Below are 20,997 nucleotides of genomic sequence, written 5' to 3'. Positions count from 1 at the left end.
CAAGCATACAAGGTGATTATGGATGTCACAAGCTGTTTCAACTACTGAACACTTTTACACAATGCTGCCCTCTTGTGTTTTAGTAAATCCTGCTGTCCTATCAATATATGCTTGTATCATATAAGCTGAGATTTTTTACTCAAGTCAGTTAGGGTTTGAGATATTAAACAAAAACATATGGTGTTATGATATTAACAACTGAGAGATCCATTTCAGTATTTTAAAAAATACAAATAATAGTATATTAGTCAATTCCACTTACAAATACACAAACCCTTAATGGTTAATTTGTCACTGGAAAGCAGGTAATGGAAAAATCTTCATATCCCTCAGTAAACTAAATAAATAAAATTCCATCACAACCAATGTAAGAGACGTTTTTTTATTGGAAACCTTTGGAAAAGCGCAGCTGAGTGCATTCATCAAACTGAATCTTTTGACAAGCAGCTGCAATTGAATTGAAATTTACATCTCGAGCCATTCTGCAACCAAGACCACTGATCTGTAATCAGGATCAAATAAACATCCAATTTCACTATGACTGTGGACTCAACTACCATCTGTGCAGCACTCCATCAATAAACTTCAGTACATCCCAGGATTATTGGAAGCTGGCAAGCAATGTGGAGAAGCTTGCACAGTAATTCTTCTGGACAGCAAGTCTTTAAAGCATGCAAACACAAAATGTACAGAATGGCTGTATAGTGTAAATGTTTAATATATTAGCACACGCACACACACACAGACACACACACACACACAAATGGGAAGACATGAGAGAGCATCTGACCCTTCCACACATTGCATACACTGACACTACACTGACTTGCTGAGATGTACAAAAATGTGCATCTGGGCATTTGGTTATGAAATCTTAAACCCATGTTGTGTCATGCAAATTCTGCAAAAAATTGTTTGCTACTGTTTGCCTTAATGCTATTAAGGCTATTGAAATGGCTATTAAACGTAATCACGTTGCATTTAATGTTCCGAGTATAAACCCAACAAGGTCCCTTTGGACAATGTCAAACAAATGTATAGTCTTTACTATATTACATACAGTATGTACATAGAGTTCACTCTAACAAAAGCATCAGTTCTACTGCGTACTTCGTACATCACAGTCCATAAAAGTGAAACCATGTTGTTCAACATTTTAAATCAGCAACCAAAAAATAGCTATAGATAACTTACTACTGTTCGCCAGCAGCTTACCGTCAATTTTTATATAAATATAAAGATTGCGTTACTTTTCAAATGCTTGCAGATAGACACATAATGCAAATTAGCAATCTGGTACAAAATTAAAGATTTTTTTCTTTTATCTCCAAGGAGACAATTTTACAATGGAAAGAAAATGCAAAACAGAATGGAAAGATCAAAAACATATTTTGATTAAACTACAAATCCATGAAAGATTTTTCCATTTAGAAAAGCCTATATTGTGATGGGTCAAAATAGCTCTATATGTACCATGAGTAAAGACAGTCTAACCCAGGTGCCTAGGGATCACCGTGGTTTGAGGAGAACTCTGTACATGGCAAAACCCAGTACAGCAAACACTGTGGCCCCGACACTCATTCTCAGCCAGAAGGTCGAGCTCTTCAGGTCTGCCTGGCTTACATGCCTGTTAAAGAGAGAGGGCCAAAAGAAATAAATGTGGGATAAAGTATAAAGAAAAAAACAGAGATGAGAAAAATGAGCATAAAGGAACTCAAAGATGTTCTGCTTCACAGAGTACTCATAATTGGGTCAAGGATAATTGATAAACATCTCAGCCACTTTGCACCATCTAATACATCATCTAAACCATATTGAAAAATAAATGAAAACTATTTTTTTTAAATAATGTCCCTCTAGTTTGAAACACAATTGACAAATAGAAGTTACAGAAGTGAGAAGTGATTCGAAGAATACTATGGAAATACATAAAACGATCATGAAGAAAATATGGATGAACTGATGACAGAATGACACTGAAACCTTGAAATATGGAGCTGCAGAAAAAAAATAAACAGTCAAACAGATGAGAGACATGCAGGATTATAGTTATAAATATGTGAAAACATCACTAGAAATTACTTATGACATCTTTGTTAAATGAAATAGCCAAGGAACAAAGACATGCTGAGGGTCTGGCCTGATGTCTCAAAATAAAACAACTGAAGGAGTGGCAGAATGCAAAAGAAGAGATGCTTGAGAAATTACAGCAAATTGTGTTGACGGTAACATGCACAGAGACAAAAAGAAGTTGGCAAGAAGTCAAGAGGACCTTCTGAGTATGACAGCGTAGAGTTTAGCCCTGACCGTCTGCAGCAGTTCGGAGTTGAGGATGTTCTGACACAAGCAAAAAGTGCACCGGTTACAGGTGCACATGCAGCGCAGCCGAGCATGGCTGAGGGGAGACATGGGGAAAACACACCCATACCAAAAAACAAAAACAAAAAACAAAATAAAAACAAAGTGGGATTTAAAAATGCTCCAGCACCAAATGTAACACACACACACACACACACACACACACACACACGGAAGAGAAAAAAAAGTTAGAATTTAAAGATACTGCTACCATTATGAAAGAACATCATACAGGATCATCACGAGAGCCAAGTACAAAGGGAGAAGCTGTGATAAGTATTTGGGTTTAAATACTTATAACTAAAACATAATTTTGGCTTAATATCCCAAGAGAAAGAAAATCTAAATAAAGTAGGTGAAACATTTTTTGTTGTTGTTGGTGGACTAACCCATTGGAGTAAAACATTTGTGCTGTGTAAACTCTAAAAAAAAAAAAAAAAAAGGATACTCATTAATTTGGCAAAGTCAAAAAAAAATCTGAATTAACGAGTCCACTACAATATTTTGATCCCAAAAAAGTTCAACCTGTTTTCAAAAACTGATAAACATAAAAAGCGAAATGTGTCATAATGTGTGATCTGCAACGTGAGGGTTTGCCTTAACAGCATACTTCAACCTCAATGACTGCCAGAGTGTGAGCCTCAGGGAGAGTTAAAAAATACTTCTCAGCAGGGAACCGCGTTTACCTGCAGTGCAAAACACTGAGTTCAAACTGAATACAACAAGTCCAGACATCACTGGGATGCATTAATGCATGTAGACTGAAGAAGGTGATATGTGATATCAACACCCAACTGGAAACAAGTTTGTCCAAAGGCAGGGGAATTAAGTAGCACCCGGACTCTTCTACTGTGAAGCCATGCTGTTGTGATGGATGCAGTATCGAAGGTTTAGCATTGTCTTGCTGAAATATGCAAGCCTTTCCCTGAAAGAGACATTGTCTGGATGGGAGTATATGTTGCTCTAAAACTCTATGTACTTTTCAGCATTGATGGTGACTTTCCAGATGTGTAAGCTGCCCACACCATAGGCAGTAATGCACCTCCAGAGATGCATTCATTTAAACTGTCAACTGATAACAAGCTAGATGATCGCTCTCCTCCTTAGACACTGTGTCCATAGTTTCCAAAAAGAATTTCAAGTTTTGATTGATTTGACCACAGACCATTTAAAATTAGCTTTGGCCCAGAGAACACGGTGGCATATAAGGATCATGTTCACATATGGCTTCTTCTTTGCATAATACCGCTTTAAAGTACATTTGTGGATTGCACAGTGAACTGTGTTCACAGACAGTGATTTCTGGAAGTGTTCCTGAGCCCATGCAGCGATGTCAATTAGAGAATCATGCCTGTTTTTATTGCAGTGCAGCCTGAGAACTGAAGATCACATTACATCTGCGCACAGATTCCTCCTGATACTTTAAATCTTTTGATGATATTATATACTGTAAATCGTGGGAACTTCAAAGTCTTCACAATTATTTTGTTAAGGAAAATTTTTCTGAAATTGTTTGTTTTTAGATGCAGTTTGTCACAGCCTCTCTGAAATGGTCCTTTTATACCCAGTCATGTTACTGACCTGTTGCCAATTAACCTAATTAGCTGTCAAAGCCTCCTCCATTTGTTTGTGATTTGTGGCAATTATTTTTCTAGCCTTTGTTGCCCGTCTTAACTTTGAGTTGTGTTGCTGCCATCAAATTCAAAATTAGTATTTTTTGAATAATTTTGAACATTTTCCATGAAATGATAAACATTTTCAGTTTTATCATCTTATTATTTGTTATTTATGTTGAATTATGAATAAAATATGGGTTGATGAGATCTGCAAATCATTGCATTCTGTTTTTAATTTAAGTTTTACACATCTTTCAAACTTTTTTGGAATTGGGGTTGTAGATAATTAATCTCTTTCAAATTCATTCAGATAGTAGTTAAGATGTTCTCTGGATAAGGATTTACACAACCATTAGTGCAAGTTCCCATTGAACCAGGGGAATGTATAAACAAAGGTCAAATATACAAGGAAAGATTTAAGATGGTAAAAAAACACAGATCATATAAATTGAATGACATTGTTATCAGGTAAAATAATATGAGATATCAGTCCACATTGTATTCAAGAGATGTAAAACTCCATTTTAGTTCACGTGAACAGAGCTGTGAGGATGGCACAACTTCTGCCCCAAATACACAATATCTGCTACAATTTAAATTACTTCTTAATAACATAATTCATAATCACTCTAGATATGTAGCATCTGTATACGTACGGGTACATAGCCATTGTGGTAAGTTTGGTGTAGATGTCTCTGCTGGGTGCTGCCACTGTGTTACAGGTGAAAGACTGAGGAGGTGGCATCTTGTGCCTCCTACAGAACTCCAGAGGACTGCAGCCATAAATCTGTTTGATCTCTGGCAGGTCTGACTTTGCTGCTATCATCATACATGGTATCTTGCTGTCGATAAAGTATTGCTTCATGAGGAAGAGAGGGGAATTATGATTGAGATATTTAAGATGTAAATCAAGAATTGATATGATGTATGTCTATGCATACTGCTTTACCTTGAAGACTTTGGTGCAGTATTCAAAGGAGTAAGGGTTGCTGACATCATAGACAAGGCAGATGACATCACAGGCCATATCAGCATCAGATAGGTAGTCAAAGTCAGGGAACACTTCATGAAGCTGAGAAGAGCGGAGAGGAGTTTAAGGACATCATTCTCTCTCTCTCTCTCTCTCTCTCTCTCTCTCTCTCTCCATTTGCATGTTAAGTAGGTCAATGCTAACAGTTTGTCAAGCAAGCTGAAATGCACGGCAGACAAAAGTAGTGGGTGACCATGATAAGTGGCTTATGTAATACATTCAGATAAGAACACCCAACCTCAGCCTGGGATGATGGTTCAAAGTTGGCAAGTTTAGGCACAAAGGTAATACATATAAAACACTGGTTCAGCATATAAGTATAGTTAAAACTTTATTTATTTTTTTTTAAAAACTTGGTACTCACAAGAAGGTATTTCTCTTGGCCATAAACATAGGTTGTGCTGATGGCATAATAGGATCTGTGTTCCTCTCTTATTGTTTTTTGGCACTGAGTGGACAGAAATCCAAAAAACAAAACAACACACACACACACACACACACACACACACACAAAACAAAAAAACAAAAAAAAAAACAGGTCACACAAAATAAAATAGATACTATGTTAAAACAGAACAGATCAAAGCAGAAAATGGGAAATATATATGCCAGTCTATATTTTATGTATCCCATTTTAAGCAAGAATAGAAGGTGTGTTTTAACTCTAGGTAACTTATCTGTGTCTTTGTGATAAGGGTACAGATATTAAATATAGTTTTCATACAGTATATGATAACATCATGTAATATTTGCTTTTCTTGTGTCTGTGTCAGAGGCTAAAGGCATGTGAACAAGTTAACAAGGCTCTATTTACATCAGGGAAAGTGATGGCAAATTAAATTAATAAAATGCTGTATGTTGATTATTAGTGTTTGACTCTATTTACCATGAGATTTCTACCCACGAAGGCTTGAAGTAAGCCACTTTTGCCACTGCCAATGTCCCCAAAGACATTACAGCGGAAGACACTACGCTGGGTCTGCTTCTTCTGCAGGTCAATCTTCTTATCTCTGGTTACTATAGGAGGAAAACCACACCCACACACTTCTGTGGATCAGTTGCAGACACACACACACACACACAACACGTCTACAGACACTACGCAACAACATTCAGTTTGAACTGCAGTTGTCGAACAGCTGATGCAAGGACAAAGCTGACTAATGGATATAATTTCTGAATGCATGACTATTCAGTAAAATAGTTCAATGAATTACGAGGCAATTTCCCAAATATTACAACCAGTTTATGAGGCTGACTAATATTCAAGATTCCGGTGTTAAAATGCACAAATGTATATGAAAGCACCATGTTACGTAACAGTGTTTGAACCATTGTGAAATATTAATATGGAAGTTAATATATGATGGTTTAATCCACCTGTAATTCCTGAAGCTTGAGACTCCTGTTCAGCGATTATCGAGTAACCAAGGTAACCCAAATACTCTAGACATCGCTGGACGTCGAGATAAGTTGTTAACCTAACAAACATGGAAAACAGAGAAATGGAAAGAAATTTTAAGAAAAAATTCCTGAGATTATGTGTTTTTCCCATCTGCCCAAACAGGACGTTATGATCAAGGTTTTCCTGATTGTAACGTTAAAAGTAGTAGTTAGCCTAATACCTTTAGTTTAAAGCCAGTATGTATACAATACTGTGTACAGTATTTCTCATTTTTGTAATGCTAGTGCAGAGGGTTAGAATTATGTTAAATGCAGGGTGAAATACTCATGAGCTTTATATGAGTTTAAATGTCCACTTACGTCCACTGTGAGAGATACCCCTGGTACGTGATCCAACCTTGGTCATTAGTGCAAACTGTATTATTGACATCTGGACCCCAGGGCATGTAGGGGAAAACATCAAACAAGTCCCTCAGCTCCTCTGGTGACAAGGCACAGTCACGGTCCTGAACAATGCAAAAGTTAGTTAGTGTTGTACGGAAAGAGAACAACACTAGACTGTCCTAGCTCAACAGATGCCAGGGAAACAAATATATACATATTTTTTTCCTATCACTTCAACCTGCAAGAATACAAATGATGGACTTAAGCAAATATGCATCAAACACTAAACACTGGGCATAAGGCAGACCTTAGCACAAGCTGCCACTTTCACTCCTTGACTTTGACTTGAACCTCGTGGCTAATTCTCCTGTCAATCCCTTCTCAGTGGCAAGAAGTTAAATCACACATCAGCAGGTGGTCAGCGTTGGCTGTCTTGGTGTATTTCGCTTCTTTATAGTGTTGGGTGCTGAGCAGCTTCCTTTAAGTGCCTCTCTGGGCCAAAGGCTGATGTAAATAAAGAACCAGTCACACAGGATAATACCTTGTCATGTTTGTCAAACACGCTCTGCAGAAAGAGGTAGGCATTGTGGTTGAGCTCTGTAGTGCAGTCTGGAGGAATTTTCAACCTAGAGTGAAAAAGTAGGTGAAAAAGACATAGTCAAAGGGCAAGAGCAAAACACGTGATTAAACAGAAATTATTACCAAAAAATGAGAGACAAAGTTTAACAACAATCACTCTATAGTACAAATTTTTTTACCACATACAATTGTGGTGAAAGTGTGATGTCAGATACTGAATATAATACCTAATTCAAGGGTTTAAGTTATTATTACACTTTCACATTTGTTTTTAATAGGGAGCTAAAAGGCGTCTGAAAAATAATAATGGAAACTCACGGAGGGAAGAGGTAGTCCTGATTTAATTCCAGATCATCATCATATCCGAATCTCCTCAGCACTGTCCAAGTTGTTTCATGGCGACCCCGCTGAATGAACAGGGTGTGCAGGAACAGGAAACCTGCAGATGAGGGTCACAGAAATAAAAAAAAAAAACAACAACACAGTCTGGAATAATGTGACTGCAGTTTGTGTGTACATGAGTATGAGATCACTAATTGTGCTCCTACCATTGAGAGTGAGTCCGCTGTCACAGACTCCCTCACTCAAATTTTTCCTCACCACGTTTTTAACATCCTCTAAAGCTTGAGGCTCTAGTGGGGTGTTGAAGCATGTCCGCTATGAGCAGTCAGATCAAAACATCACTGTAAGTTAAAACTAGCAAAAATACTGTTCACAGGTAAAGAAATGGGTGAACTCCAATTTGAATATCAATTGTATATATTTGTTGAACTTGCTGTTGACCATTGATTAACCTGGAAGAAGTTGAGCTCAGTATCATTTAAGACGCCGTCATTGTCTAGGTCTGACACCTTGAAGATTCGAGTAAGGGCTTTTACACAAAGTGGCTTCATCTGGAAATTAAAGTTGACAGATCATAAGTTACTTAAACACAATTATTTCACACTTTGCTAATGTTTAGTTTTGACAATCAAAGCAATACATTCAATTTTTAGACACATTTGTGAGCATAGAACTAAGAAATACAGAAATGTATTTCCCCAAATGCAGGCCTTAATGCTAAACATGATAAGAACCAATTGTTCTCATAAGCAATTTTATTAAATTTTTCACTTACATCTTTTTTCTCTGGACAGTAGAGGGGACCTGTGGGATGCAGAACTGCCTTCTGGGCATAGTAGAACAGCTCTGAGATGTTTTTTAGGTTCTTTGCTGAACACTACAAACAACCACAAGAGGGGAAAGGGGGTTTGGTTATGCGTGTGTAAAGTGTGTTTAGTCTTTGCACCCAGCACACACGCTACTGTAGACATTTAGTATATAAAAATATCTTAACACCTTCACAACCAAGTTGGAAATACAGTGTGGCGCTTCCTGACTGTGGATTTAACAGTGACTTGGCAGTACCATTGCAGTTTACCCACCTAACAGTGTGTGTGTGTGTGTGTGTGTGTGTGTGTGTGTGTGTGTGTGTGTGTGTGTGTGTGTGTGTGTGTGTGTGTGACCTAAGTAAAGACCAGACAGGCATTAACACATGGGATCTGTCTGAGCGACACACCTGATGTAATTAACCAGTCTTAAAAAAAGCAAAACCCCCACTTGAGTGTTCACAGAGGAGATCATTGTAAGCACTTTGTTTTTTATGCATGTACAAAAAAAATGAACATTCTTGGTAGCATTACAAATAATCTATAATCATGATAATGATAAAATTATAAGAAGGCTACAGACATCCCCAGTTTGTTAATTTACCAAGTTTAAAACCACATAGTTGAATTTGACTTTTAATACAACTACTTATACTACAACCTACAATCACAGTGAATAAGATATCACTCAAACTAATAGAGAGAACATATTCTTAATTTACATAATTTCTTTGTGTTTCTTTGCTACCATCACGTAAAAAGTATTTAAAAAATGTATAATTTTACTTGGAATTTGGTGTCAAACCTGAATGAGCAAGACTTCTAATAACACTTTGCTTCCAATGTCCATATGACTGTTGTTTTATTAATGAGACAGCAGGATCAGTAAAATGGTTTAGTTTAGTGTCTCTCACCTCAACACAAGTCTCTATCTCAGTGTACTGGTTCATTATGGGCAATATTGTCTCCATGCTGCTGTGTTCCACTAGGTCAGACTTGTTCCCCACCAGGATTAGAGGAACCCTGAAAAAAGAAACATACAAACACACATGGGCACACGCACACACGCAATGCAATGTGTTACAACAAATTAATTATATAATGAAAAATGTAAATTTGAAAGAAGTTGCCTGATAATTCAAAATAATTAATTTATCTTTATGTATTTGAGGCTACAGACATTAAAGCTGCTCTTGTGAAATGCTTCATTTACAATTTTGTTGCCTTATCACAGTGAAACAATTGTAAGAAATTCTATTGGGTTGAATTAATACTAGAATTAATATTAGAATTTGATACAAGCACACACCTGCTGTCCTTGTCCGTATTCTCAGTTATGAGGGGGATCCAGTGGCTGGTCACCTACAGAAAACAAAAAGTAGACAGGACTACTTGTAATATAAGAGTGTCATTCCATCATACTGATAGGTTGATGTGTTAAGTTATATAGTTTAACTGCTATGCAAACAAATTATGGAAATTCTAATTCACCTTTTCTATGGACTTCTTGTTGTTGACAGAATAGACAATGCAAATGACATTTGCCTATGAGAGACCGACACAAAAGCCATTAGTCTTTTATCTGAATTTAGCACTTCTCTCGAGTGCAACAGAAATGCATAACACACCGACTGACCTTGGAGATCTCCTGAAACAACTGCTCATCTGTTTGTTCTGCCTCTGTTAGAGAAAGAAATAGGAATAATAACTTAACTTATGCTAAAGCAGGTTGCCAAATTTGAATGCAGTAAATCTGAAACACCATTAGATTGTCAATCAAAAAAGTACCTGAATAGTCCACAATGTGTGTGGGAACTCTCTCCGGTGTGACATCTGCAGGTATGGTGATTTCCTCAGCTCGATAGGGCACCTTGGAAAAGTACCAGTGATCAGTTATTGCTTACGGAAACATGATGACAACTAGATACAGAGCTACTACAATACGCCTAAATCCATGGCAGGTATTCAATAAATTCAAGCTGGAGAGGCATTATCAAGTTTACTAATATCTAGCAAAACAATTTGGTCATACCACATTTGGGAACTCCTCACTGACCAGGGACATGATGAGAGAGGTTTTCCCCACCTTGGCTGTGGAGACATGAACAGACAAGTGGAGTTTAACTTTTCCTGTACCAGATCTCCTCACTAAAATTATTACAGCTGATGTGAAAGTGCTAGCTAAGGGAAAGGGACATCATCCATTCATTTCAAATGAAAATAACAATGACTAAGCTTTACACAGTATGGTGCCCATGTGTGCGGAACACAGATTTTACACTAAAAACACTTCAACAGCACACAGGATATTTAGTGGCTGCTAGGTTTGATTCTTATATTATTGGACTGACCTTTTAAAACTAAAATATAAACCTATCTAACACTTATTATTATTGGCTGATGTTAATAACTGGAAGTTTAGAAAATATGGGGAAACAAACTAGTTCCCCGAATAACTGGATTGAAGCACAAAAAATATGAATAGCACTTCTGAAAACACTCCCTTAGTTCAATACATTGACCGCACTAAACCCAAATAGACAGACGTCACCTGGAAGAGTTGGAGTGTTCAGAAAATGATGTCTATTTCCTTTGCTTTGTAGTTTATAGCACCTCGGCACTGCTTTTAATGTTTTGCACAGAGAAAATGTGCTAAATGACATTGCTGCTATGTGTTATATAAAGTGTGCTGCTACACAGCGAAACCAAAAAAAAAGTGCTGTGGGCCTATTTGAAATATATTCACATACATTCAAAAGCAAGATAAGATATGAGATGTGAGGCCACATCTGCTGTTATAAACACACATGCACACCGTAATCATGAGACTGGTCTGGATGTCTGCATCACATGCCGGTAGCATCAATGTTGGCTGGACACTGAGGGCTGACTCTGCAGACACCTAACCATCACACTACGACAACTTGAACGTTACTTACGCTCGCCCACTAATAATATCCTCACGTCCTTGCGCATCCTCTGCGGCGTTGACAACCGACTCCGTAAACCGGAATGTGTGAAACATTTATGCTCTGGTCCTGGTGAAAGGATACTGCCGGGACCACCTCTTCGCGGCCTGGCTCACTTGCTAACGGCTACGTTCGCATGTCAGCTCCCGCTTACGGTGGTTCAGAACAGACAGGTTTACACCACCAAATCTGACACACAGTGGGACGTGCGTGATCATAAGATGTTTGAATGTATTCCACCTGTCTGTCTGTCTGTCAGTCAGCCTGGGTGCTGCTGCTGGTTCCGCTGCCTACCGTACACACATACATGACTGTTAGCGGGCGCTAACAGGCGTGCTTTCCACCACGCCCCTCCGACTTAACTAACAGTGTCAGGGTTAACAAAGATCGTGTATTGGAATCTGCTCCCAAAGGCATACATATCGCCCGCTTCCCGCTACTACACTACAACTATACTACAACTATAATGTAAACTCGTAACTTAAACTACAGACAGAAGTCTTTACATTTCATCTGACTCTGTATGTTAATAAGCTGTAAGTGTATTTCTGGAACCGGAAAATTCGTGAAGAGTGAGACGTTCTGTGTTTATTAGCAGCTTGGCAGCGCCAGTCAACGTGCGCCCCCTATAGACAAAGACAACGAAATGCAGCGACTGGAAAAATAATGTGTAGGCATGATTTACTGTAGCTGGATGAAGTGGAGCTAATCTAGAACTGTGACAGTTTCACGATCAATAGTTTAAATGTTACAATTATTTGACATAAATAAATGGAATTGGGGAAAAAATGGATCATGAAATGTAATTTTGCTGGAAAATGACGTAACTGATTATCAACATATATGCCAGTAAGTTTTATGTCAGTCATTTAATCGACTTGTTCAAGCTCTACTTGTGTAAACTGTCCCAGTACAGCAGATTAACTCATAAAGCATCAAATTTTGCAAGCTTTTCATATGCTTTATGTGCAAAAATCTTTCAAATGTAAAATAGCTAAAAACCAAAGCTGTTACAAATTTTTAGTGCATCAAAAATACAATTTTTACAAAGTTTGCATAAACATTATGGTGGAGTAGAAGCAAAATGTGTGAAATTTGCACCACAATACAGACCCGGAGTAATTACATATTTACAAGATATATCCCTAAAATGGTAAATTGCAGTATAGACATTTAAGTAGATATAGACAGCTAAAATAAAACAGAATGTGAAAAAATAAAAACTACCACTAGCCTACTCCTACTACAAAAACACACATATTATCCATAAAATCTATACTCACTATGATTAATAAATACAATATTTGCTTTCAGCATGAATAATGAATACTTTTGGAAGTTGTTACTATTTTTACAACAATGCAAAAAGACCAAAAGATACTGCTTCGGATTTGCATGGATCTCCAGCTACAAACTTCTCCAATAAACTGCCATCAGCGCTGTATGCTGTGCAAAATGTGGTAGTTCATCAGTTGTCAGTGGTGTTAAGCAGTCATGCAGGACATTATGTGAAAGTGTGTCTCCATATTTTTTTCAGTCCAGTCCTTTTTTATATGACCAAAAAGGATTTTCTCACTATTGGATTCTGAGTTTTTGCAAACCAAAACCCAAAACTGTTTCAGTCATTTCCCCCTTCTTAAGTTTGCTTCATCTATATCAAAGATAGAAACAAACAGTTAGAAGTGGGTATACAAAAAATGAGCGGTCAAATGTAATTCACCCTTACTTTATGTTTATAGCACTACAGGATAACATTAGCTGTGCTGTTTTAGGTGCTGCTAGAAAATCTTACTAGCATAGTCCTCTGGGGTCATGGGTTGAGAGATGACCTTTCTGAAGGCCTCCAGCCACTCCTTCTGCTCCTGATCCTGCTCACACATAAACACAAACTGTCTGCTTGGGGTCTGCAGGGTGATGCCACGGTGCCACCGGCCACCCCTTGTGCTCTTGTTGCTGCTCTCTGAAACAGAGTAGTTATGGTTCTCTGAGCCAATGAAGACAGCACCCAACTCAGTGGCATCCTAACAGTAATAAAAAAAAGAGTGAGTTTAGAGAGGAATATCAATGTAATTAACAGCAAACACTATTGTTTCATATCACACTAGATATGACATGAATGGTAACTGTATTTCTTATACCACAATGCTTATTTTTCTATTATTTTCATACAACTTCCATAAACTTATTATTTTTGCATTTTACACCCCCAGACAAAACAGTGGTATATCCGGTGTTCGTTACCAGTGGAGTTTTGAAGTAAAGAAGCTTTCTGCTCATTGAGCACAGTGTGAACCACCTCTTCTTGAATGGCTCCCGCTGCTGAAAACAAATACGCAAACAAACCCACAGAATAAGGGACATGGGGAATAAGGGAAAAGTCAAAGAAAGGAAAGAAAGAAAGGAAAAGAAAAAAGGAAAGTCAAAACATTGAACTAAACTAGTTTGTCAGATATCACAAGATATCAATCAATCCAAATAATTTTTGCAATAAATAAAAACAACTGACAAACCGTAGGGCCGGTTTTCTCCATGTAGCCCTCTTTCAGGCAGTTTCCGGTTATCTGAAGTATTAACTGTCCAAAGACATATGGGTAACATTAAACTAAGCAAAAGCTGCAGTTTAACAGTGTAGCAATTTATGATTTCATTTTCATCATAATAAAACAATGTCTCACATCATTGTCTTGAAGAGTGAGATGTTTCTTCTGAAGGTATGCCAAACGTGTGGATCGAATAGCATTGAACATGGACACAATTACCTGTAAGCGTCAGATAAAGGACAGCATATAACTATATCCATGAAGTGTGTTGTTTTAAGAATTAGATTGTAGGTGTTCCATTGAAGCCTGTATAGAAATACAATAAATAAGATTGTGTTTTTCTATCAATTGTAAGATAGTGAACATATGCACTGACTTGTGTTGGTGGTTTGTAATGGTGTATTTGCTAAGTGTCTGCTACAAGTGGTTATGAAACAGCACTAAAATAGTGAAACTCACTTGTCCGTTTTCATGATACACAAACAGATTCCTCGTACGCTCATCCTGCAGATAAGAGATCTGCAGACCATGAGCATGACCAATCTTCTCTGGCTGAAATACTGCATTCAGATCCTTCATAGAGATTACAGCTTTGGGAACCTTGGACTTTGTTGAGGGAGGGACAAAGTCTCACAAAGGCAAGATAATAAAACATTTTTAAACAAAAGGTATTTGACTATAACCTAAGAAATCTCAAAAGTATCGCAGACTCAGTGATTTAGTCATTTAGCAGCATGATAATATGGTATTAAAGAACCGCTCACATCCTCTTTAATAAAGTATCTGAGGGTGAAGTCTTTCCGATTCAGCAGAAAGATCCTCTTAAGGAACTGCTTGTTGTCTTTCCCCTTTTTCCATAGTGTTGATTCAAATACATCTGGGTAAGATAAATCAAATAAAGAAAAAGCTAAATAAAACTAATATGCATATAATGATGTGTGCAGAAAACAATGTTCTGATTAGTTCTGAATAGTTTATGGGTAGTTGTTTATGTACTTGTTTATGCTGGCACAGTGGAAAGATAATTACCTGTGCTATAAACTTGTTGAAGATAGTTTTCTCCAGTGAATTCTCTTCTTTCATACTTTGCACGGATCCACTGATCCTTAAGAACACTAAGAACAACAATAACAAGATAAAAATCGTCAGCCTGTGATTTATTGTGTCTATGTTAATGTGCATCGGGATTGTCCCACTCTCCATCCCTTAAATAAAGTATATATAACTCAGTTAATAGGTAAAATAGTGGTCTATGTGGGGAAAGTCACTCACACACAGTCTTTTTGCTGCGGTCGGTAGAAAAAGCCAGGGACACATTTTTCAAAAATGGCTTTGGCTGCAGAGTTTCCTCTCTCCTGCATGAACTGAAACCAGATATTTTGAAGGTTTTAAAATGGCAACCAATATTCAGTCTTTATCTAAAATTTGTGGATCGCAGAACAGGATTACTCAATATGTCAAAACCAGACTTCATCATTATCTAAGTATTACTTCATACAATAATAACCAAATTCAAAATTCAACATTCAAAGGTTTTATCTGTGTGGTCAAAGGCACAAACACTAATTAAAAGATCTAGACATGAATAAATGAATACAACTTTATTTATGTGTCATACAGCTAAAGGTGCTTGACCCAGGCAAGGCAAGAATACATCATCCCAAGATATAGGACTATATTTACATAATTCAAACATAAAATACTCTTATACACTGATGGTTAGCATTTAATCACAAAAATGAGCTATTTCATATATTTACATTCATCTGTAACATCAAGCATACTGTGATTCCCATCAGGCATTTTATGGAAGGGTTACCTTAAAGCTCACAGTAAAACAAAAAATGTATTTCATTCTCAATCTAATCCGAATCACACAGGAGACTCTTTCTGTGTTCCTGTAGATCTGAATGAAAGCCTCCAATTTTCACTGAGCACAAAGAGACCTCTGAGTTATGGTCAGGTTAGGATCGACATATTGATCAGCATAATATGTTTGCTTAATAAGTAATTATATAAATGATTAGAAAAAAATGTTTAAAAGACAGTTTTAAAGATTAAAATTATAGTGTCTATATTTGCAATAAATGTGTAAAATGCCAAAAGGTTAACAAAGTATATTGAACCAGTAAGTGGACTCTGCAAGTTTTTGCAGTAAAAATATAAAAGCAATACCTATTAAATTAGTTATAAGCTTTCCATTTGTGATGAATACAAGCTACAAATCTATACCTCTACTAGTGAGTCCTCCCAGAAATCCAGACGTATGGATTTTACTTTGCTGACAGCGGGCAAATTGCGATGCAACCCTGAGCAGGTCAAGCACACAAAGATTCCGAGAGTGTAAGACGCCCAGTCAGGCTCTGTGAGCATACAAAATACATGTTTACACTGTAGGAAAAACTGAAGGTGCAAGAACTGTTGTGGGAACCAAAACTAACTCAAAATATATAGTTTTCTTGGCAAATATAGACAAAAAAAATCTGGGAAAATTTAACAATGAGATAACCAGAAGTTTAATTACTTCTGTATCTTTTAATGTATTTTCTACCACTCTGCCTTTCACACAAACAAACTTTATTAACACCCTGTGTTGAGAGGTATAAGAGGAACAATTAGATCATTTCAAAGAATACAAACAGAACACTTCCCCTTAGAGGAGTTCATATAATAACTACAAAATGTGATTTGGCTACAAAATGGTAACAGATAATAATGTTAAGATCAACGTTGCATGACCCAATGCACAGACTATTGTTTAGCATTCTTTAAACTTTAACAATGAAAAGTGTGTTCATTCTTCAACAACATTGGTATAATGTTGTTTCAAGATGCCCACATGTTAAGCTGACATGAAAAAACGTGATTAAAATGAAGAAATTATGGCTATACGCACTCACCGGGAGCTCCACAGTCAGCACACAAGTTGTTACCTGGCTGTCGCACCATATCAAGCAGGAGTTTGTTATTTCTGTCCAGACTAGCCATAGGTGAAGGTAGTTTGTTTCTGTCAGACTGACACTTTAGTCCCAACAAAAGAGCTACTAGGTATGAACTCCATATTGATTCTAAACAATGTATGTTACAGAGCTATTCTGCTTTGTAGCAGATGAAAAACATAATTTCTTCTCACTAGCAAATGACCGAGCGTTTCCTCTTAGCAGCAGAGCATCGTGAAGTTAATTGTTCTGCACACAAATGCCCAGGTCCAGAAATAAACAGAGAAAGGAAGTGAAAGAGACGCTACCATGCAGGGAGTGATTGGCTTACATAGGGTCATAAATTTGCATTTGGTTCATAGAAAACTGTTGAGCTGTTTTCATCTTTACAAATATAGCTAAATATATTTTACATTTTTTGTTAAGTGAATTATTGGAGACTAGATAAATACACACACACACAAATTGTATACGTCTTGCAACTTGTAAAAATAGACTTTTTAAGTATGTGATTTAAGCGACCTGCACTTTTTTGCTACACTTATAGGTGTTTTCAATTATAATAACTGTCACTGCATTTGTGATGTGTACAGACTGTGCCTAGCTGACTTACTTGTTCAGGAAGAATAATGTAAATGCCTCTACCCTTTAATGTCAACCTGAGCAGAGACTCAGTATAATCCAATATGTGGAAACATCATCACTGTGACATATGTGCATGGTTTTATGTCTACCAGAGCGAGAAAACCAGAGCCTACCTGCTCAAATCTACTGTGTGATCATTGTTAAATCTGTCTAGCAACTGACAGTTCTGAAGAAATATATGGCACCACAGGATGTAATAGAACTTACAATTATATTTAATTTTATACTGTATACTCAAATGTACATCAAATCATGCTTAGATGTAATGCAACAGATAGAGCAACTTCCGTTAAATTAGAAGCAGGAGGTTGGTCAATGACATAAGAAGTGGAGCTGGTCAGAAAATCGACAACACACATGCAACAGTTTGTTGTGATGAAGAACGTTCATAGATTCATAACAATGTTTAAAGATGGCTGTAAGAGTTCTGTGTTTATACCAAAATGTAAAACACTATTAATAAATTCTGGCCACTAGACAGAACAGTAACTACAGGAAGAAGAAGCTGACAGAAGCACATTGTTATTATTAATTGAGAAAAACTAAAACATTCCATTACAGGTTTACCTCTGCAAGACATCCGACCTTCAACCGATCCAGAGAGGTGGTGACTCAAATGTATGCTTAGTAAAATTAGCAATAATGTAAACAAATTTAATAAAAGTGATGCATTACCCAAAGCTACATATTAAATAGCAACAAAATGATTTTAATTAACAGTTAAAAGTAAATTATTATAAAAAGTTGCCATGGTTGACAGGGATTATTCTGATGCATGCATCAGAGTCAGTGTTACAGTATTATAAATGATCAGATTACTGATGTATAAGAAACCTTTTTATATTAAAGCTAATGTTTTAATTTGTAAAATAAAACAAACAAAAACAAACAAATCACGCATTAATCAAGAAGAGTAACTAAAGCTGTACAACAGTGGTAGTGGAGAATAATAAATCAAGTATTATATAGAAATTAACTATATATATGCAGGTGTAATTCCAGGTTAAAACCAATATACTGTACATCCAACATTGATGGTAGCCAAGTAAAGTAAAGTTATTTAATCAGCCAAATCACACTCCCATACCCTGCGTTTGCAGCTTTAAAGACGATTCAATAAACAGGTAGTCCCCGGAACTAATGAAAGAGGTGTTTTGTGCAACATCGGTTGATTGTAAAGTGTCGGACAATAACCACAGGGCAAAGTTGTTCAACCTGCATGATGTTGTAGCGATTATTTATTTTATATTAAACATGATGTGGGTCGCCAGGCGTTTTCTGTCGTCGGTCGTTCAGAGAGGTAAGTACGTGTAGTCAAAGTCTGGGTCCTATACGTGTTGTTTGCAAAAATGTGAGCCCACTGACCGGCAATGTTAGCTGGATTAACACGACTGATTTAAATTATAACCTACATTAATATATCCGGTGTAATTGGGGTTTGAATTTTTTTCTTTTAAAATCAACAGCTAACGGAAGTCCTCTTGTTATGGAGAGCTCAGCTTTTCACAGGGTTTAGTTTAACACATGCAGATTTGTGCAGTCAGTCCGTTCGTTGTGTTTCTTCCATAGGTCCGTATGTAGCTCAGTCTGGTTTGTTCCGCCGCCCCCAGCACGGCTCCCTACCTGAGCTGGAGCTGCGGTATCTTCAGTGCACATGTTGCTGGAGAAGCCGGGTTCCCGTGGCGCAGTTTGAGACTCTGAATGCCACACTCTCCTCCACCTCTGAGCACTGTAAAGAGGACTCTGTCAGGCCTCTGGACTCCTGCTACACCCCCGAGCAACGAGACGTGATCCTCCAGCTCCTCAACACCGCCACACCGGCAAAGTTGGCCAGCGTCAAGCTTCTGAGAGGCCGCAAATGCCTCAACATTGTGGAGTACAGGACTAAAAACGGACCATTTAAAAATCTGGAAAGTGTGTTAAATGTGCCGCAGCTAAAACACAAAAGTGCTGTCATAGTCTTCAACTCCATCCTCAACCCAGTTAAGAAGGAGAGGAAAGTGAAGATACAGTTAGCGAAGTTTATCAGGCCAGAAGTTGAAAGGTCTTGGTTGGAGGTGAGGTTCCTGTTTTTCATTTCATACTATGCTTTGCCCTTCATAATTCCCATCAGTATACTTGCCTGAGATGCAGGTTCAGGGATAATTAAGTAAGCGTCAGCCTTTCTGCTGTTGGTTGTTTGGTGTCATTATTTCTTCTAATTTCACTCCAGGTGCTTGATTTAAAATTGATCAGAATTCAGCATTTATCAGGACATTTGACTATGAGCATTTCTCTTCTTCCGTTTATTTAGGATGCCAGTTCCATAGTGTCAATAGTATGTGGGACTAATAAAATTGCCTGGGCACATGTTGACCGTGGGATGACAGTATTAGAGTGGCAACATCTGGAATGCCCTAATTTCTTAAAAGGAACATACATGGCTTCTTCTTACTTAAGTGATGTGAGTATATTTATTGGACTTCATTTCACACCTGTTCTTATGTCAGATCTCTACTAACTTCTACATGGATATCACCATACATAGTTCAATCCCATATACAACTGCTCAGTGTATTATTATCTGCCAACAGGTCTCTGCAGTCGTGGCAGTCCTCCCTTCTACAGCAGACTTCTACATAATAGAAAAATCATCCATCTCATTCCAGAATGCAGCTCTGTTCCCTGTCATGGCCCATATGAGGACTGTGGAAGCCATGTTGTTTGCTCTGCTGGAGCCCAAAACCACACCACCAGAGTCTAACGTTCCTCCCAGGTGGGAGAAAAGATACCTTACCCATTTTGTCATCCATAAATGAGACCAATATATATGCAAGTATGAAGAAAACTAAATTCAGTAAATAAAATTTTTCTCCTTTCATTTATTTATTCTTTTGCAGAGTGCTCAATATGATGCGTACTGCTGTAGGACGCCACTTTGGACTGATGGTGGGCGAGTGTCGGACTAGTGGGGCCCAGACAGTGCGACAGCTGATGACAGAGTCAGTGACACAGAAGCTTCCAAGGATCAACTTTCCCCATGAGCTGCTGGTCAAATACAGAAACTCCTTCCAGATGGGAAGCAGACGAGGAGGAGAGGAACTCTGTGATGCCCTACTTCAGGCCGTGGCTTTTTACGAGTTGCTCAGTGAATCTTCAAGTTAGCCACCACATGGGCCAATCTCCGGCTCCAACCACGCACCCTGACCTTGCACTACCTCTACTAAAACAAACCTCCAGTGGCATACTGAGCCCATTTGAACCTTTTATGATTATTCTTTTCAATTATCCCATAACAAATCCAATTGTAGTTGTTGCTACATTTAAAGTAGCTTATATTCAATTCAGTTCACATAAAACACTTTTAATACTGTCATTTGTGTGTGTGTGTGGGAGGGGGCATTAA

General features: G+C 37.6%; 3 protein-coding genes across 8 annotated transcripts; 1 reads left to right on the top strand and 2 right to left on the bottom strand.

The window, feature by feature from the left end:
* Positions 1-366: 366 nt before the first annotated feature.
* Positions 367-11,855, bottom strand: rhot1b (ras homolog family member T1). 2 transcript variants are annotated; one of them, XM_067497391.1, is made up of 20 exons: positions 11,459-11,855; positions 10,552-10,610; positions 10,308-10,389; positions 10,156-10,199; positions 10,011-10,064; positions 9,829-9,881; positions 9,434-9,542; positions 8,489-8,590; positions 8,166-8,264; positions 7,920-8,028; positions 7,690-7,810; positions 7,334-7,418; positions 6,769-6,914; positions 6,385-6,485; positions 5,891-6,021; positions 5,369-5,452; positions 4,924-5,046; positions 4,631-4,833; positions 2,273-2,395; positions 367-1,627 (listed from the first exon to the last, which is right to left on the bottom strand). In XM_067497391.1, the coding sequence occupies exons 1-20, from the start codon at positions 11,493-11,495 to the stop codon at positions 1,510-1,512; spliced, it is 1,983 nt and encodes a 660-aa protein (XP_067353492.1). In that variant the 5' UTR covers positions 11,496-11,855; the 3' UTR covers positions 367-1,509. The 2 variants fall into 2 exon arrangements, with proteins under 2 accessions (XP_067353492.1, XP_067353493.1); XM_067497392.1 differs by lacking the exon at positions 2,273-2,395 and having other exon boundaries at positions 11,459-11,854.
* A 639-nt stretch (positions 11,856-12,494) lies between these two features.
* LOC137123537 (arf-GAP with dual PH domain-containing protein 2-like) lies at positions 12,495-17,226 on the bottom strand. 5 transcript variants are annotated; one of them, XM_067497400.1, is made up of 11 exons: positions 16,929-17,226; positions 16,261-16,391; positions 15,301-15,392; positions 15,058-15,143; positions 14,793-14,905; positions 14,488-14,634; positions 14,164-14,247; positions 13,995-14,061; positions 13,730-13,807; positions 13,281-13,448; positions 12,495-13,139 (listed from the first exon to the last, which is right to left on the bottom strand). In XM_067497400.1, exons 1-11 carry the CDS (start codon positions 17,014-17,016, stop codon positions 13,111-13,113), a joined length of 1,083 nt encoding a protein of 360 aa, XP_067353501.1. In that variant the 5' UTR covers positions 17,017-17,226; the 3' UTR covers positions 12,495-13,110. The 5 variants fall into 5 exon arrangements, with proteins under 5 accessions (XP_067353501.1, XP_067353499.1, XP_067353502.1 ...); XM_067497398.1 differs by having other exon boundaries at positions 13,281-13,509; positions 13,999-14,061; XM_067497401.1 differs by having other exon boundaries at positions 13,999-14,061.
* A 1,535-nt stretch (positions 17,227-18,761) lies between these two features.
* tefm (transcription elongation factor, mitochondrial) lies at positions 18,762-20,967 on the top strand. Its single transcript, XM_067497390.1, has 5 exons — positions 18,762-18,912; positions 19,182-19,669; positions 19,906-20,055; positions 20,186-20,367; positions 20,492-20,967. The coding sequence occupies exons 1-5, from the start codon at positions 18,867-18,869 to the stop codon at positions 20,754-20,756; spliced, it is 1,131 nt and encodes a 376-aa protein (XP_067353491.1). The 5' UTR covers positions 18,762-18,866; the 3' UTR covers positions 20,757-20,967.
* The last annotated feature ends 30 nt before the right edge of the window (positions 20,968-20,997 follow it).

Source organism: Channa argus, chromosome 3 (genome assembly GCF_033026475.1).
Source record: "Channa argus isolate prfri chromosome 3, Channa argus male v1.0, whole genome shotgun sequence".
Lineage (NCBI taxonomy): Eukaryota > Metazoa > Chordata > Actinopteri > Anabantiformes > Channidae > Channa > Channa argus.
This window is presented reverse-complemented; position numbering and strand designations above follow the sequence as displayed.

Bases quoted from the DNA above. Each gene is read 5' to 3' on its own strand.
- tefm (XM_067497390.1), top strand. From the start codon at position 18,867: ATGATGTGGGTCGCCAGGCGTTTTCTGTCGTCGGTCGTTCAGAGAG. The intron at 19,670-19,905 runs GTGAGGTTCCTG...CCGTTTATTTAG, and splicing joins TTGAAAGGTCTTGGTTGGAG to GATGCCAGTTCCATAGTGTC. The intron at 20,368-20,491 runs GTGGGAGAAAAG...ATTCTTTTGCAG, and splicing joins GAGTCTAACGTTCCTCCCAG to AGTGCTCAATATGATGCGTA.
- rhot1b (XM_067497391.1), bottom strand. From the start codon at position 11,495: ATGCGCAAGGACGTGAGGATATTATTAGTGGGCGAGC. The intron at 8,265-8,488 runs GTAAGTGAAAAA...TTTAATTTCCAG, and splicing joins ACTGTCCAGAGAAAAAAGAT to ATGAAGCCACTTTGTGTAAA. The intron at 8,029-8,165 runs GTTAATCAATGG...GACTGCTCATAG, and splicing joins CTGAGCTCAACTTCTTCCAG to CGGACATGCTTCAACACCCC.
- LOC137123537 (XM_067497398.1), bottom strand. From the start codon at position 17,016: ATGGCTAGTCTGGACAGAAATAACAAACTCCTGCTTGATATGGTGCGA. The intron at 16,392-16,928 runs GTGAGTGCGTAT...GTATGCTCACAG, and splicing joins TGCTGACTGTGGAGCTCCCG to AGCCTGACTGGGCGTCTTAC. The intron at 14,062-14,163 runs GTGAGACATTGT...GTCTTTGGACAG, and splicing joins TCACTCTTCAAGACAATGAT to TTAATACTTCAGATAACCGG.